Source organism: Bufo gargarizans, chromosome 7 (genome assembly GCF_014858855.1).
Source record: "Bufo gargarizans isolate SCDJY-AF-19 chromosome 7, ASM1485885v1, whole genome shotgun sequence".
NCBI lineage: Eukaryota > Metazoa > Chordata > Amphibia > Anura > Bufonidae > Bufo > Bufo gargarizans.
Window position 1 is genome coordinate 163,379,976 of NC_058086.1, and position 17,314 is coordinate 163,397,289.

At 44.1% G+C, this 17,314-nt stretch overlaps 1 protein-coding gene across 2 annotated transcripts in view; it reads right to left on the minus strand.

Moving 5' to 3' along the window:
• ARHGAP29 (Rho GTPase activating protein 29) overlaps positions 1-17,314 on the minus strand; it is a 111,984-nt gene that overhangs the window by 15,754 nt on the left and 78,916 nt on the right. For both annotated transcript variants that reach the window (XM_044300678.1, XM_044300679.1), the window contains 7 exons: positions 14,792-14,855; positions 13,282-13,419; positions 13,051-13,115; positions 9,473-9,583; positions 7,619-7,699; positions 5,814-6,002; positions 4,703-4,840 (listed from right to left, as the gene is read on the minus strand). In XM_044300678.1, the coding sequence (XP_044156613.1) occupies positions 4,703-4,840; positions 5,814-6,002; positions 7,619-7,699; positions 9,473-9,583; positions 13,051-13,115; positions 13,282-13,419; positions 14,792-14,855 (786 nt within the window). The remainder of the gene's footprint in view (positions 1-4,702; positions 4,841-5,813; positions 6,003-7,618; positions 7,700-9,472; positions 9,584-13,050; positions 13,116-13,281; positions 13,420-14,791; positions 14,856-17,314) is intronic.

Consider the following 17,314-nt stretch of genomic DNA (forward strand, 5'->3'; position numbering starts at 1 on the left):
TCCTCTCCACTAAATCTCAACTCACTGATCAAATATCTCTTCCTTAAAGACAGTCTGCCTGCTCACTGAAGGATCAGATTCTATAGAAGCCTATGGAGAAGGGAGGGAGAGGATGCAAAGGAAGGAGGAGCTGCTGGAGACAGGCAAAGAGACTGACAGAGACTGCTGCTGGTTTGTAAGCACTTTACTTTGCTGGAATCAAAGCTAAACTGCTCAGTACTGTGGTATAATGTCCTCCATTACTGCTGCTGTTTCTGAGGTTGTGCTATGGCAAGTTAGGAAGTAGCATCATCTGTTTGTCCATGTGTAGTGTATGGGCAGACATGAAAGCAGCTAGTCTCCACCTACCAGCTCAGAAACAACTTAGAAGAAAATAGTACTAAGAATGCCAAATACAAGTCACAGCCAAAAATAGTGATATAACTCATGTACACATTAAGGCAGTTTCATGCACGTGACAATTTTCATTTGCATGCAACGTGCATTTTTGGGGGATGGTGCACTGAACTCCTGTACATTTCTATGGGGCCATGGCCACATCTGTATTTTTGTGGATCCATATGGCTGTTACGCACATTTTTAGAACATCACCTATTCTGGTCTGGATGAGAATAGTCCTTTCTATTTATGTGAGAAAAATGCAGCGTGCACGAGGAAGATATCCATATTTTGCATATACGCAGTTTGGAGGACCGATATATGGGCACAACCCTGTGCATAAAGCTATGTATGGTTTGTATGCATTTATGCAGAACTTTTTGTGACCATTTTCTTTTATAAAACTCACAGGGCAACGGCTGTTCACCGTTCTGAGGGTGTCTGCGGCAGTGCACTGGTGATACTTGGGCTGAAATCGGTGCAATATTTTAGCTCTGCAGCAGAATCTGCATGTATAAAATGAGAATTTTGCCCTTTAGCCTGCAAATAAATGACAACGGCTATGGAGCTGCTGACTAGAGATTAACTGAAGCAGTGGCAGACCCCATTACATCCTTGATGAACCATGAGTGAATCCGTCGCCTTTACTACCGAAATGGTGAATCATCATTTTAAGCTCTTGCAATAAGTGCAGTATATAAAACACAATAATGACTGTAAATGAAAATGCAGATTTTAACCCCTGTTAGTCCAAACCCTACCATCATTCTTCTAATGTACCCCTCCCGAGAGAGTCAATAAATGACAATGATCAATCGTAACCACGAAGGAAAATATTCTAAAACCCACCATCTCAGTGCATTCCTACCATCTGCATAGAGTATTAAAGGGCCTGCAACCTGTCGCCTGTCCAGAAGTACTAGACTTTGAAGCACTTCCATTTTAAGGGAAAGGCACTCAAGGATTAAAAGATTGTCAACCCGGCGATAAAAGACTCATTCAGCGAAATAATTAACTTATTACAAGAGAGAACACTGGTTCAACAGTCAGAGCTCAGACGCACACAGGCGATATTTGTTGTACAAGCCCTTCACTATGGAAGGAGAGCCATGGACAATGAACCAAGATACCAGACGTGAAGGGGTTTTTATACTGCTGGACGACTTTCAAAAGGAAAAAGCTACTTTTTAGCCTGACTTGGGATGATGCAGAATCATCTTTATACTCAAACGTGTTTTCATCTTTCCACTGAAGGAGCTTAACTAGTGAAGATCAGAACACTCGTCTGGTTTCAAAGAAATGTGACTACAAGACTGAGCTCATCTTAATCGAGAAGAAGGTTCTGGCAAGAAGCCTCTTGAGATACGTGCCTCTGGGGCAGCCACCTAACTCCTTCCCTGCTAACAGGCCTGGCTACATTACAAAGTCGCACAAGTCATTGGAATTGCCCCAATCCCTGAAAAGCGACTCAGCAAACATCTAGTTTTCAGGGTTTATTTAATTCTTAATATATTAAAGGAAATGTGTCATCAAAAATTACCGATTGTTTTAAATTAACTTTTATGTTAAACATATTTCTTTCAGAATTTTTGGCGATTTGTTTTTCCATGTCACCATCTATACCTAGAGGACCTTTCACCGGATTTTATTAATTGAGATACGTACTTGTACTTGCGGGGTACCCCCCGCTGATGCTGCCACTTGCCTGTTTTGCAAATACTGAGCATCGAAGCAATGGGGAGGAGACAGTCTTTCTCTGTGGGCGTCTCCTTCTTTCCTGGCGGTAGCGCTGTCCAATCGCATGGGAGAGCGTCACAGCCAGGGAGTTTTTTTTCTCCCTGGCTCTGACGCTATGCGCTGCGATTGGACAGCGCTACCGCCAGGGAAGAAGGAGACTCTCACAGAGAAAGACTGTCTCCTCCCCATTGCTCCTGAGCGGGGAAAATACCGGGGGGCAGAGCGGCATAGGAGTGCCGTTTTAAGAAACCAGGCAGGGTGGCAGCATCAGCGAGGGTACCCTGCCAGTACAGTTACTTATCTCAATTAATAAAGGCCCTCTTTAAATAAAAATCCTAAAATCGTGCAATGTTCACACTGACCACTAGGCGTAATATATGTCAAGACTTTCTTGTTCTTGGAGAGCATCCACATGGTCCATAGACACAATGGTGAGGAGGGGACCTCTGACTTCTATGGGAGAGCTTTCTAGGCATGTTCTGTGAGCTCTGCAGAAATCAGGAGGGAGTGGATAGGCTGTGATATCACCTACTGTATTTGTAGATTGTAAGCTCTTGTGGGCAGGGTCCTCTCCCCCTCTGTATCAGTCTGCTCATGATTTCATGTTTATCGTATTTGTATTTTTTATATTATGTATGTGTAACCCCCTCTTGATATACAGGTGAAACTCGAAAAATTTGAATATCGTGCAAAAGTTCATTTATTTCAGTAATGCTAATTAAAAGGAATTGCATTAATGCAGCTTAAAATTCGAATTTTGTGAAAAGGTTCAATATTCTAGGCTCAAAGTATCACACTCTAGTCAGCTAATTAATCCATACCCCCTGAGCAAAGGGGACCTGAGATTGTGACTCATATATGTAATGAGTCTAATATATTAGTTTCACCTTTTAAGTTACATTGCTGAAATAAATGAACTTTGCACGATATTTATAATAATAAAAAAAAAGTATGTTTAATATAAAAAAAAGTCATTTAAACAAAAGGAATTTTTCTGACGACACATTCCATTTAAGGCTACTTTCACACTAGCGTTCGGGGGCTCCGCTTGTGAGTTCCGTTTGAAGGCTCTCACAAGCGGCCCCGAACGCATCTGTACTGCCCTAATGCATTCTGAGTGGATGCGGATCCGCTCAGAATGCATCAGTCTGGCACAGTTTGTCCGCCTGGCCGTGCGGAGGCAAACGGATCCGTCTAGACTTACAATGTAAGTCAATGGGGACGGATCCGTTTGAAGTTGACACAATATGGCTCAATTTCAAACGGATCCGTCCACCATTGACTTTCAATGTAAAGTCTGGACGGATCCGTCTGAGCAACTTTCACACTTATAATTTTTTCTGCATTATAGGAGCGGATACGTCTGTGCAGACACCAGACAGATCCGCTCCGAACGCAAGTGTGAAAGTAGCCTAAGTCACAGTGTTGAGTTACTGTTTACAGGTAAATATGAAAAGTCTAATCTAATAGAAACAATGCATTACATATTCTGCCACCACCACCATCATTATGGCATACATGTCAAAGGAGAACATTTTAAGATAATGTAAAACAAAAACTGTTAGGTCATCTCATTATGTTTTTGAAGAAGGCAACGGGTCCAACACCTTGTGATTAATTACATCATAATGTGTTTTCGATAGGATCTTAGAGCCGTGGTCTGCTGGAATCTATCTATGGTGTAAAGACACATTTCCCAGAATTCCAGAGGAGTGTGTATGACTTATAAGTCTCCCCACACCAACTTCCCAAGCAGAGAGTACCCCCCAAATCCTAAATTAGGCTGCTCACCCAGTGAAGCCAGTACTCAACTGTGTGCAGATGAGGTGCTGGCTTATTTATTATCCAAGTCATGTAATAAGGCCTAGTTATAGGGTTGAACATTGACTTCTAGGATAGCTGCCTTACATCTGGTGGCATCAGAAGCAGAGCTTTCTAAGAGCTCATTTGCATCTCTTTATTCCCATGTATGGCCCATAAGTCTTTCTCCCCAAGGAGAGAGAGTACTCCCCAAAAGATAAAACATTCCTCTGGGAGAACAGTTTACAAAACATGAAATCTGTCTGGTACATGAATGTTTGAGGCGGGATATTATGGCTCTCAGCAGATGCTGGATATTGACTGATGGTGTCAGGAAAGCTTTTCAAAACGGTTCTATGGGACAGGCTTTCAACAGGCCCCAGCCCTGGCTCGAAATAGTCACCTCCTGCACTGATCCATGATAGGTTTGTGTGGAACAAAGCTAAAAGAGCATATAAAGTAAACTACTGTGCTGTAAAGTGTGGCTAGTTTCACACTAGCGTTTGTACATCCATCAGGGAACAGCCTACAGATGGGAGCTGCTGCGCATGCGTGCCTGTGCATTCCTGCTGTCCTAAGGACACCAGAGAGGTCTGCGCTTTTTCCTATAGTGCACGAGAACGACCACCACTGCTGGACTGCAGGTTGGTCATAACCCCTGGATATGAGCAGTGTGTAATGTGATGGAAGAATGAATCAAGCCAGCATTCATATTCATTTGGCGGTTACATCAAGACACGGGTAGATTAGTATGACATGGCACATGGGTTGTCCATCAGACACTCACGGCTTTCAGGGTGAGATCACATTGGTAGACAAGCTCTCGTATCTGCGTTAAAATTTCACTCTTCACATTTTCCATATCAATTCGTTTCTCTTCCACCTCTGCCACACAAGCCTTGTAATGTTCTTTAGCCTCTTCGGCCTATAAAGTATAAAAAGGTAAGGTTCATGCCCGAGCCTATTGTTACCTAGAGGTGACTGGCAGCCACTCATGTGTCCTTCATTCCATTCACTGGTAAAGCAGGCAAAATGCCTTAGAGGCCTAGCTCACCCGATTGTAATGATACCCTTCACTTCATTCTGGAGAAAAAATACTTTTATTTCATATGCAAATGAACAGTTAAAGGGGTTGTCCAAGTTATATTTATTGATGGCCTATCCTCAGGATAGGTCATCAATATCAGATCGGAGGGGGTCCGACACCCGGCACCCCCTACGATCAGCTGTTTGAAGAGAAGGCGTGCGCGGTGTCAGCGCTGCCTTCTCTTCACTGTTTACCTTCTAGCCGTTGCATCTGCAGTGGTGAGCAGGTGTAATTACACCCAAGCCGTCCCATTCATTTCAATAGGAAGGCTTGGGTGTAATTACACCTGCTCACCACTGCAGATGCAACGGCTAGAAGGTAAACAGTGAAGAGGAGGCAGCGCTGACACCGCGCACGCCTTCTCTTCAAACAGCTGATCGGAGGGGGTGCCGGGTGTCGGACCCCCTCCGATCTGATATTGATGACCTATCCTGAGGATAGGTCATCAATAAATATAACTTGGATAACCCCTTTAAGTGCACTGAGGAATGGCTCAAACCACCCTGTGCACCCTTGCTCCCTCCCTCTCCTACTTGATAGACAGGACCAGGCACAATGACTATGCAGGAACCTGGCCCTGTCAATCAAGGAGAGAGAAAATCTGACACAGAAAGTAGGAGGAGCAAGGGGCCCAACCTCAGTGCACTTAACTGGTGATTTGCATATGGATTACAAGTACTTTTTTTCTCTCCAGAATGAGGATTGCTAAGCGAAAGGTATCATTACATTCAGCGGAGGTAGCCCTACAAGACATTGTGCCTGGTTTACCAGTGAATTTCCTCGTGACAGAACCCCTTGAAGCACCTCATACCTTTTGTAAAGCCTCCTGCTCCAAGCGTCGCCTCTTCTCCACTTGTTTGTTCCCGTCTTTCAGGAGTCCTCCAGATAAACTAAGCTGCTCCTCCTCAGCTCGGACTGTACTAGATTTTGCTTTCTCGTGCTCATCTTGCCTTTGAACGTTCAATAACTTGGCTTTCCGAAGAGCAGTTTCCAATTCTTCCTGCAAAAAACAATATCATATACCACAATGCATAAAAAAATAAAAATAAATAAATAAATAAATTACAAAGGGGGGGGGGGGAATAGATCTGGTGAACATGATCTTACTGCCAGGAAAACGGACCTGTCACCAGAACAGGCGAGGCTACCTTGCCCGAACCAGCGACTAGGTTTTAAATCTGAATAAACAAGCTGCAAAAGGAACTTTATCAGTGCCGCAAGTTTATTTCTTCTTCATACTACATGTGAACTTGGTCTATACTGCTGAGCACCGCCCATGAATCTCACAACAGGCGCATCAACCCCATGCACACCCCATAAATAGGCAGCAGTGCCGACACCAAAACCATCTCTAATATAATATAAATGCTCAGTTTATACATAACTCAATCCTCAAAGGTGATAAACCGCTGCCAAAGAGGTTTATCAGCACCATTATCCCTATTGAGAATACACGCAAGCTCGGCCAAGATGAGGATAAGCGTAAGGGGAGGGCGGGAGAAATCAATGTCGAGTATTCAGCCGACTCATCTGATTTCAGTGGTGGGCACTTTAAAACTAAGGGACCTTTTACACAAAGGCTCCTTCCAGATGTGAAGGTGCTACCGATCAGCTGACAAACAAGCAAGCGCTCATTTGTTGGGTTATCGCACCTTTCATGTGGCCCCAATACCCTCATTCTGCAGCAGCCCAACTGTGTGAACAATATGCAAAGGAAATAAGGGATCAAAGATCGTACTAATGATCATCTTTAGGATGTGTGATAGGCCTTTTAAATGAACACTGATCCACTTGTATACAATCGACCGGAGCTCCTTATTGACCAAGCATCGACCAGTGTAATAGGACCATAACGGAAGAAACCAGTGTTATCAGACCATCTTCTAGATGAAATACATGGATGACTATTTAAAGGGGGTTAGCCTATCTCAGACACTGATGGTATATCACTAGGGTAAGCCACCAAAGTCAAATAGGTGCGGGTCTCAGACGTGAAGGAGAGCACACTGCGCATGCACGGAACGCTCACCATTCATTGCCAAAGGAGTTCCGAAAAGTGAGCAAGCTCAGCTATCTTCAGAACTTCCACAGTGTTTAATGGAGGGTGGCCATGATTGCTTGGTGCACTCTCCTTCACTTTGGAGGACCCTTTCTGGAGATGGGAGCAGGTCACAGAGGTGGGACCAGCACCTACCAGACATTGATAACATATTCTAGGGATAGGTCATTAATGTCTGGGATGAGACAACCCCTTTAATGTATACGGAGGACTCCAGACTCTAATCTGATGGCAGACAGCAGGGGAAAGAAGGGTTAGACGAATTGCAACATACTTAATCCTTCTGATCATATGGGAGATAAGCCACTGACACAGGTGTCTAGCAGCGCCTTATTCCCATCTCCCCATTGAGAAACCCAATGCATGCCCGGCTTGGGAGGAACAGCTGTCGGCCAGACGAGTGTCCCTTATTTTTGTTCTGTTCCAGGTGATTCACCAATTGTAATGTAGCTACAAATAACACAATGCACAACTGCTGCTATAATGGCCGATAAAGCTATAAAATCCAAGAAAGGAGGAGCAGAAGCGAAATGTAATTAGAACTCCTGGGTACTGACCATTTTCTTCTGTTCTCGTTGCCAAAGTTCTTTCATTTCCCTCCTTTGTCTGTCGAGCTCCGATCTTCGGGCTTGAAGAGGCTAGAGTCAAAGCAAGACCGTTACGCTGCTTGCATGTGGAGAGCGTATAAAAATATGTGCTGCTCGATCAATCCAACATGTCTATGATCAGCTAATGTGAGATTTCACAACCGTGTCCAGATATTCTACGCAAAAGAAGAACTTTCTTTCATGGAGGTTTGCAGCATGATATCTGGAGAGCTTATTTCACCATGAAAGCCCAAATTTCCGCTTTACGCTAGCCAGGAGATTGGGTGAATCTTCAGAAACCCCCATTGAACAGCTTTTACCATCAATGAAATCTGTGGCCAGGCCATGTAATATAGGGATGAACCAGATCTGCCAGAGATACTCTTGGCTAACACCTCTGGCTCATAGAGAGGGAATACCCTCTATCAGTTACTCATCATTTTCTAGTATGTTGCTATGTAGCAAATGAGGAGCAACTCTAAGACACCTTAGAAAATCCATGTAAAATGGTGTCATTGATACTTGTGAGAAGATCATATTGGTGAAGTCTTTGATCTGGATCAATCACTGTTTTACAGACTGACGGGACTCCTAAACCTAGTCAGCACTGATTATAGATTTATTACTGAAATTAAGGGGGTTTGCCTGGGATTAGAAAAACATGTCTGCCTTCTTCCAAAAACAGCACCGCTCCTGTCCACAGGTTGTGTGCGGTATTGCAGCTCCGACCCATGGACTCCAACAGAGCCAAGCTGAAATACCAGACATAACCCATGGACAGGGGTGGTGCGGTTTTTTGCAATAAAGCAGACTTTATTTTTTCTAATCCTGGACCACCCTTTTAATATAAAATAATTGGCCATCTAAATCAATGGCTGTGTGCTCCGATTTGTTGGGGGGGGGGGGGGGGGGGGGGGGGTCGGGGCTCTGATGCAGTACGCTATGAGCAAAGTCAAAGAGTTTCAGCTCTCTCTAGAGCCCTTTCATTCTGGAAATCACAGGTGGTCCAAGATCATAGACTTCACCAGTGTGGTCCTTTCACATGCATGACATATCAGAAGATTAAGGGGGGGATTTACCAAATCTGGTGTAAAAGGATAACTCTGGCTTAGCTGCCCACAGCAACCAATCAGATTCCACCTTTAATTTTATAGAGCTCATTTGGAAAATGAAAGGTAGAATCTGATTGCTTGCTATGGGCAACTAAGATAGTTTTCCTTTACATCAGTTTTGATAAATTTCCCACTAAATGTATTATTCTACCATTTAACCGGATGATTCTTAAAGGGGTTTTCCAGGGTTCAATACTGATGGTCTATCCTCAGGATAGGTTATCAAATATCTGATTGCCGAGGGTCTGACTATTGCCATCCCTGGCGATCCGATCAGCTGTTTAAAGAGGATACGGCGCTCTGATGATCATTGCGTCCTACTTACAGTATACCAAGCACAGCGCCATACGTTGTATAGTGGCTGTGCTTAGTATTGCAGCCCAGGTCCATTCACTTGAATTAGACTTCAAATAGGTCATGTGTGCAATGAACGTGACCTTACTGGCCTAGGGAGGGGCCGCAGCACTCACTGGAGCTGATCAGCGGGGGTCAGATACTGATGATCTATCCTGAGGATAGTCCATCAATAATGAGCTTCTGGAAACACCCTTTAGACACTGAGCTCCTTAACAAGAAATACGCTAAAGAAACTCAAAGTTTTACACTTACGATTATATAGCAGATGCTTCCTGGCAACGCAAATCCTACATACCAGCTTGTTACCAAGCTTCACATATTTTCACAGTGACGGCATGCCTCGTCTATGGCTCACCTGAAGGAACTTGTTGCTCTGAAGTGCACTGATGGTTTGAAGCCATAACTGGCTGCATTCAATGTCATTCTGGAAAGCAGTTGTGAAAATTGGCTGGAACGGCATGAACTCCTGAAAACAAACACATTTATTCATGTAAGTGCCAAGCAGGACCATTTACTGCTGTTCAAGGACCCGCTGCATGGCAACAAGTGGGAGAAACAGAACGTTAAAGGGGCAGTCCGTATCTACTCTCAAAACTGGTCAATAAATATAAAATCAAGCAGAACTTCTTTGGTTACAACTGAACCGATCTTTGGGTTCCAGAGCTGTGCTATTACAATCGCCTTGACACATGCTACATACGTGTCCAGAGTCACCGCTATGCGCAGCATGGACAGAAGCTAGACAGGCTGGAAGTGACTCAATAAGGTCCTGGTAGTCGCAGATATCTGGAGCCATGCTGACTGCAGTGCATCCTACAGATGCTGGAGGGTACATGGGGAAGAATTCATTGAGTGAACATGAGGATCGAGGTGGACACACAGATGCTGGAGGGTACATGGGGGAGAATTCATAGAGTGAACATGACGATCGAGGTGGACACACAGATGCTGGAGGGTGCATGGGGGAGAATACATAGAGTGAACATGACGAGGCTGACACACAGCTGCTGGAGGGTGCATGGGGGAGAATACATAGAGTGAACATGACGATCGAGGTGGACACACAGCTGCTGGAGGGTGCATGGGGGGAGAATTCATTGAGTGAACATGACGATCGAGGTGGACACACAGATGCTGGAGGGTGCATGGGTTGAGAATTCATAGAGTGAACATGACGATCGAGGTGGACACACAGCTGCTGGAGGGTGCATGGGGGAGAATTCATAGAGTGAACATGATGATCGAGGCGGACACACAGATGCTGGAGGGTGCATGGGGAGAATTCATAGAGTGAACATGACGATCGAGGTGGACACACAGCTGCTGGAGGGTGCATGGGGGAGAATTCATAGAGTGAACATGATGATCGAGGCGGACACACAGATGCTGGAGGGTGCATGGGGAGAATTCATAGAGTGAACATGACGATCGAGGTGGACACACAGCTGCTGGAGGGTGCATGGGGGAGAATTCATAGAGTGAACATGACGAGGTGGACACACAGCTGCTGGAGGGTGCATGGCGGAGAATTCATAGAGTGAACATGACGATCAAGGTGGACACACAGATGCTGGAGGGTGCATGGGGGAGAATTCAGAGTGAACATGACGATCGAGGTGGACACACAGATGCTGGAGGGTGCATGGGGGAGAATTCATAGAGTGAACATGACGAGGCGGACACACAGATACTGGAGGGTGCATGGGGGAGAATTCAGAGTGAACATGACGATCAAGGTGGACACACAGATGCTGGAGGGTGCTTTGGGGAGAATTCATAGAGTGAACATGACGAGGCGGACACACAGATGCTGGAGGGTGCATGGGGGAGAATTCATAGAGTGAACATGACGATCGAGGTGGACACACAGATGCTCAGTTGGGTTCAAGTCTGGGGAATTAGGGAGCCAGGGTAGGACTTGGAAGTCTTTTTATGCTCTTCCAATCGGTATTGGACATTTCTAGCTATGTGACATGTTGCATTGTCTTGCTGGAAGATCCCATCCGCTCCAGGGAAGACAATGACATCAAAAAGGTTTACGAAATGCGCAGGTATGACTATTACATTTAGAAAACACACATTTAAAAAGGGACACTAAACTTTTCAAGGATATGTCAAAGTTTAGATTGGCGAGTGTCTGAGCGCTGAGGCCCCCACCGATCGCTAGAACGAGGGGAGAGAAACGAAACGAGAGCATAACAGTCTCTCTCCTCACTGTACAGACTGCTCCATAGAACTCTAAGGGCATGTCTCAATAACATTCCCTGCGCCAAAAAGAGCGCAATATGCTGACACTTCTCTCTCCTCAATCTAGAGATCGGTCCTTTAAATTCCCCAGTTACAGTGTAAATTGTGCAAAATGGGGGAAAAAAATTAAAAAAAGTCACTGTCCCCCAGAGGTCTTTTAACCCTTTAAGAACCCATGACGTAGCTGTACGTCATGCGTCCGATCCCTAAACATGGTGACCGCTTGCGTGTGCAGCGGGCACCTTAGCCGCGGGGTCTCTTCTATGATCGCATACATCTTACCTTTCAGATGCCACAGACCGGAACCGGAAGTTGTGCGCTTCCAGTCGGGTAACCGCGTTCCCCGGCTGAGATCGGGGGACCTGTTACCTTGCGCTAATTGACCGAAGCCTCAAGCAGGCTTCAGAGTCAATTAGATGTATATATCAATACAGGCCACTAGGTGGCAGCCTTGTATTGATATAGTGCAAATGAAGTCTTGAATGATGGCTATTTAGCTATCACTGAATACTATGGGCAATCGAATGATTGACAGTTATTGTCACCCAAGGTGAAAAAAAAAAAAAAGTTTTTACTAATATATATAAAAAAAAAAATAAGAGTTCAAATCACCCCCCTTTCCTTAAAACAAAAATACTTAACCAATAAAAAAAGGTAAACATCATAGGCATCGCCGCGTGCGAAAATGCCCATACTATTAAAATATAACAATATTAATGGCATACGGCAAATGGCGTAGCGGGAAAAAAAACAAAAAAAAAACAGCCAATTTGCCATTTTTTGGCATCAAAAAGTCGCACACACTTGAAATTGGTATCACTAAAAAGAACAGATCATCCTGCAAAAAATGAGCCCTCACACAGCACCGTACACATAGCTACAAAAAAGTTATAGGGGTCAGAATATGGTTATGAAAAAAATATATATATTTCCTCAAAGGTTTTAATTTCTTTTCAGTATTAAAATGCAAGAAAAATTATACAAGTGTGGTATCGTTGGAAACGTACTGACCTGGAGAATGAAGAGAACAAGTAAATTTTACTGCATAGTGTACAGTGTAAAAAAAACAAAACAAAAAAAAAAACCTTTAATCAGAATTGCATTTTTTCACAATTCTACCCAATTTGGAATTTTTTTTCCCGCTCCCACCTACATGGTATGCAACCGTATATGGTGCCATTAGAAAGTACAACTTGTCCCGCAAAAAATAAGCCCTCATAAGGCTATGTGAATGAAAAAGTAAAAAAAAAAAGTTAGGACTATAGGAAGGCGGGGAGTAAAAAACGAAAACACAAAAATGGAAAATCCCAAGGCCCTTAAGGGATTAAATAATGAATTATGTGCATTATGTGGCAAAAATAAGTACAAAAATATACTACAATACAAACAAATAGAATAAAAACAAAAAAAATAAACACCCACTCCAACAGAAACCGTCAGTCGCTATTATCACCCTGTTCATGCAAAACTATGCACATTATATACATATAAGAAAGGAGCTGTAGTTTGACCATAAAAAAATGACTTTAAAACGTCGACAAAGATTATTTCGGCAGTCCAACAAACAAAAAAAAAAAAGAAAGGTCATTAAAGGGTTAAAGATGAGATTTAACTGACTGACAAGCAATGACAAAAATGCAGAATCATTGATCCTTTTAACAGACGGGAGTGTAAACAGAGACCAACCTGTGGGGCGACAATGGATTTCGCGGCTTCGGCCATCTTTGCAAGATTTCTAGCGGCTTCGGCTTCTGCAATGGAAAACAGAAAACACGCGGTGATGCCGATTCAGAGAAAAGAGAGAAACAAGCGTAATGAAGACCAGTCAGTGAAATCACATTACTGACAGTCTGAAGCACAAGCCTGGCAACAGATTTAATTCCAAAGCTCATTAGGCACCCAGAGAACGGCACTCACCCATATTGAGCCTCTTCTCTACCCAGGCAAGAATATCCTTGGCGTATTTTGACCACGCTTTGGCGTACGACAAGGCCGATTCAACTCCGCTATCAATCCGGAGGAGCATGCTGTCCACTTCTTCTGCCCGAAGGTGCCCTGAAAACAGCATAGGATGCTTCAATGAGTGCTTTCTATCGGAAGCCCCCCGCTGGCTCACAAGGAGCGCTGGCCAATTGTGAACGCTCAAGTAACTCTGATCTTGGATAGTTCCTTTAATGCTGCTTGACGGTAAATAGGATTGACACGGATTTTAGAAAGAAAGGGTCAGAGTCACAAGCAACGGCGATGAGCCCGTCACCTGCCGCATGACCATTGTTATACTTGCATGCCTATATATAAGGCTCGCCAAGTCATCTTTTGTATTACACACACGCACTGGAGGCAAACTGAGCGCAGATTAAATCTGATAGTAACCAAATCATGTCACTATGCGATATAAAAATAAAGCAAAAAATAAATTAAAAGCAAAACACAAAGTATGAACAACGCTACAAGATAGGTAGAGTGATTGACAGTCACTACAATACCCATCATGTAGTATTGGGCAGAGCAATTTGCTGAGCTCGATTCTAGATCATTAACCTTTTAGTTTAAACTCAAACCAGTTACGAAGAAATAAAAAAATAATTAGGAAAGCATAAAAAGCTGACAGAATTTTAAAGGGGTTTTCTCTAGTAGGACATTTATGATCCGAGGCCATTGCAGCTGGCACCGGCTGATGAGGACATAGGCTCAGCATCTGACCCCACGTTATGTGAGCACTTCGAGCGCTTCTCGTTAACATGTTGAACATTTACTGTGCACAGGAGGAAAGGGTAAAATAATGATTTAAAAAAAAAAAAAAAAAAAAAGAGCAAAAAAAACAACTCTGGAGCATCTCTCTTTAGGACGCTATGATGTGCCATTCCTTTATTATTCCTGCTACAAGTTATGAATGAATTATTAGCAGTTTGCAATGAAGATCCAGATGGGTGCTACCAGTTGGGGGAATGGTCCTGTACAATCCGACACTGCCAGAACAGATTGGATATTGTCAGACTGTGGAGGGACTCCCCCCAAACTGGTAACACCCATCTGGACCTTCATTAGACTGCTAGTAATTGATTCATAACGTCAAACAGGAATAATAAAGGAATTGCACAGCACAGAGTCATAAGAATAGATGCTCCAGAATGGTTATTACATGGGAAATGCAAATAGTTACTAAAAACAGACAGACACGTGAGAAGAGGGGACAGGTCCTCTTTAGGCCAAGGGGATTAGACCAATTTACATAGACTGTATTGCTGCAATTCATTAGTAACTAAATGAGTGGAGAATGTGAGTTTTGTCAAAGCAAACAGACCACATTTTGTGTCTGCGGAATAGAAATATTCACAATATTACCATAAAAATAAAGATATAAAACCCAGCATTATATAAAGCACCGTAATTAACCTATAAAAGGATATCAAAAATAAGTTGTTACCTTGAAGATCATCTCTCTCATGAATTGACCCAGGAGAGTCCTCCATGGAAACATTTTCAAATGACTACAAAAAGTAAAAATTAATTATTCATAGTCTACCAATAAAATAAAAAAACTCTGTACAAGATGCATACTCTCAAGTAAAGCCGATCACAGGAGCTCCAGTGATCAGTGTGATCGGACCACCACTGATCAAAATTGCCAAAGTGTCACATCAAGAGTTTTATGAAATGATAGGAACTCTTTAATGGGTGCTGAAAAGTGAAAACCTGTTGGGTTGTCCACTCGGCATGACCTACAAATGATGGTTTGTGCAATTGACCCAAGGATCACGGAAACAATATGGGGGCACATAAGCACCAGGTGCTCCAGTCCCAGGTGGTAAGGGCTGCTCCCAATCAGGAGCACATAGCAATGTTTGTTCTGGGGCAACCTTCAGACCTCTGCCGGAGGGGGGTATAACATAACAGTGTATAAGGCCTAAACAACGGCCCAGGTACTGTGCACATGCTCGGATGCCATTAACCGGTTTGTTTTTATGACTTTCATTTCTACCTTGCACGTGTAGACAAAGAGAGATCTGTTCCTAGGTCCTCACTACGTGCATTAATAAAGCAGGGCAGGCCACCCCATAATAACTGTTATTTCCTTCTCTGATGTTTGTGAGCAGGCTGGCTCTTGTGTGTTCTTGATGGACTGTAGATTACAGTAAGCCGACAGAACATGATGGGTTCTGTAGTTCAACGAGGAGGTCAATGAGTAACAGTAAAATTCACCTTAAAGGGGTTATCTGGCTTCTAAAGGTTAAATAAAAACAGCAGAAAGGGCTCACAAATAACAAAAAAAAGCCAACACTGACCTCTTCAGACATCTGCTCATCCAGTAGTGTCCAAAGTCTTTGTTTACAAGCGGCATGCATGTGACTGCTGCCTCTATAGTCAACGCCCCATTATTGGCACCACGGCTACCATCACAGCACTTGACCACTGACTGGCAGAGGTGGTCGCGTGCTGGCCGCTCTAATGGCAACGCAGCATAAAACAGGCGCTCATAGAGTTAGTATTTTAAAAGGTAAAATAAGTTGGGCAGGAAGTCAGTGTATATGAAGGCTCATCTTAGGTCGTGCTGAATTTGGCACAACTTTTATGTACGCTTAGCTTGGTAGGTGCTGCAGAAGACCTTCACCCCTAGGTCTGGGCTCTAGCCATGTCAGGGTAGAGGAGGAGGATACTGAGGAGGAGGTGCTAAGCTACCAATGTATCTATGAACATGAAGTCCAGAAGATCATTTACTAAAGGGGTTCTCCAGGCTACAGATATTGATAACCTATCCTGACAATAGATCATCAATATTAGAATGGTGGAGGTCCACCACCGAGCACCCCAGACAGATCAGTAGGGCCAGATCATAATAGGTGCACTTCCTCCAGGCCCCGCTCTGTACCATTACTGGGGGCCCCCAGTCACCAGCTTCATTCAACTGGTTTCTGTGGTCCATGCACTCAATAGTATCTGTGTCTACAGGACACACATGACTGAAAACCCGGCAGTGCCGGCAAGATAAGGGAATCATTGATTCCCTGTCCTACCAATTCTGGAGCTTTTCTGTGATGTAGGTGGTGCAATGACATAATCACACCACCTGCGACATTCCAAAGAAGCACACCTGGCCAGAAGAGTGTATGGAGTGAAAGTAGGAGGTTGTGCACATTGTGTAGCTTCCTGTGCTGGTGTTCCGAGATGCAGTATCTCAGCGCCGCCACTACACAGTGTAGTGCGCTGCCTGCCTCCAGCTTTGTACACTACACAGTGTAGTGCGCTGCCTGCCTCCAGCTTTGTACACTACACAGTGTAGTGCGCTGCCTGCCTCCAGCTTTGTACACTACACAGTGTAGTGCGCTGCCTGCCTCCAGCTTTGTACACTACACAGTGTCTGGCAAAGCAGCAACTCAAAACAGCTGATCAGTGGGGGTGGCAGGGATGGATGAGCTATCCTGACTAGTGCTGAGCGAACTTCTGTTTTCAAGTTGGGCGTACAAGGTTCGGGTTATCTAAGAATTCGGTTATGGATTCCGCTACCACGGACCATAACTTATGTGGTCGGGGAATACATAACGGAATTCTTAGATAGCCCGAACCTTGTACGCCGAATTTGAAAACAGAAGTTCGCTCGTCCCTAATCCTGAGGATTAGCCATCAATATCTGTAGCCTGGAGAACCCCTTTACCCTGCTTTCACACCTGAGCGCGTTTTTTGTAATAGTAAACGCGCGTTTGACGCGCGTTTGTGTGATTGTCTGCAGTGTCCTATGGCCACAAACGCGCGTCAAAACGCCCCAAAGAAGCTCAAGTACTTGATTATGCGTCGGGCGTTTTACAGCGCGATCGTACGCGCTGTAAAACGCCCAGGTGAGAACCATTCCCATAGGGAAGCATTGGTTTTCATGTGTTGAGCGTTTTACAGCGCGTTTGAACGCGCTGTAAAACGCTCAGGTGTGAACTTAGGGTTAAGCAAGCTGGCCACT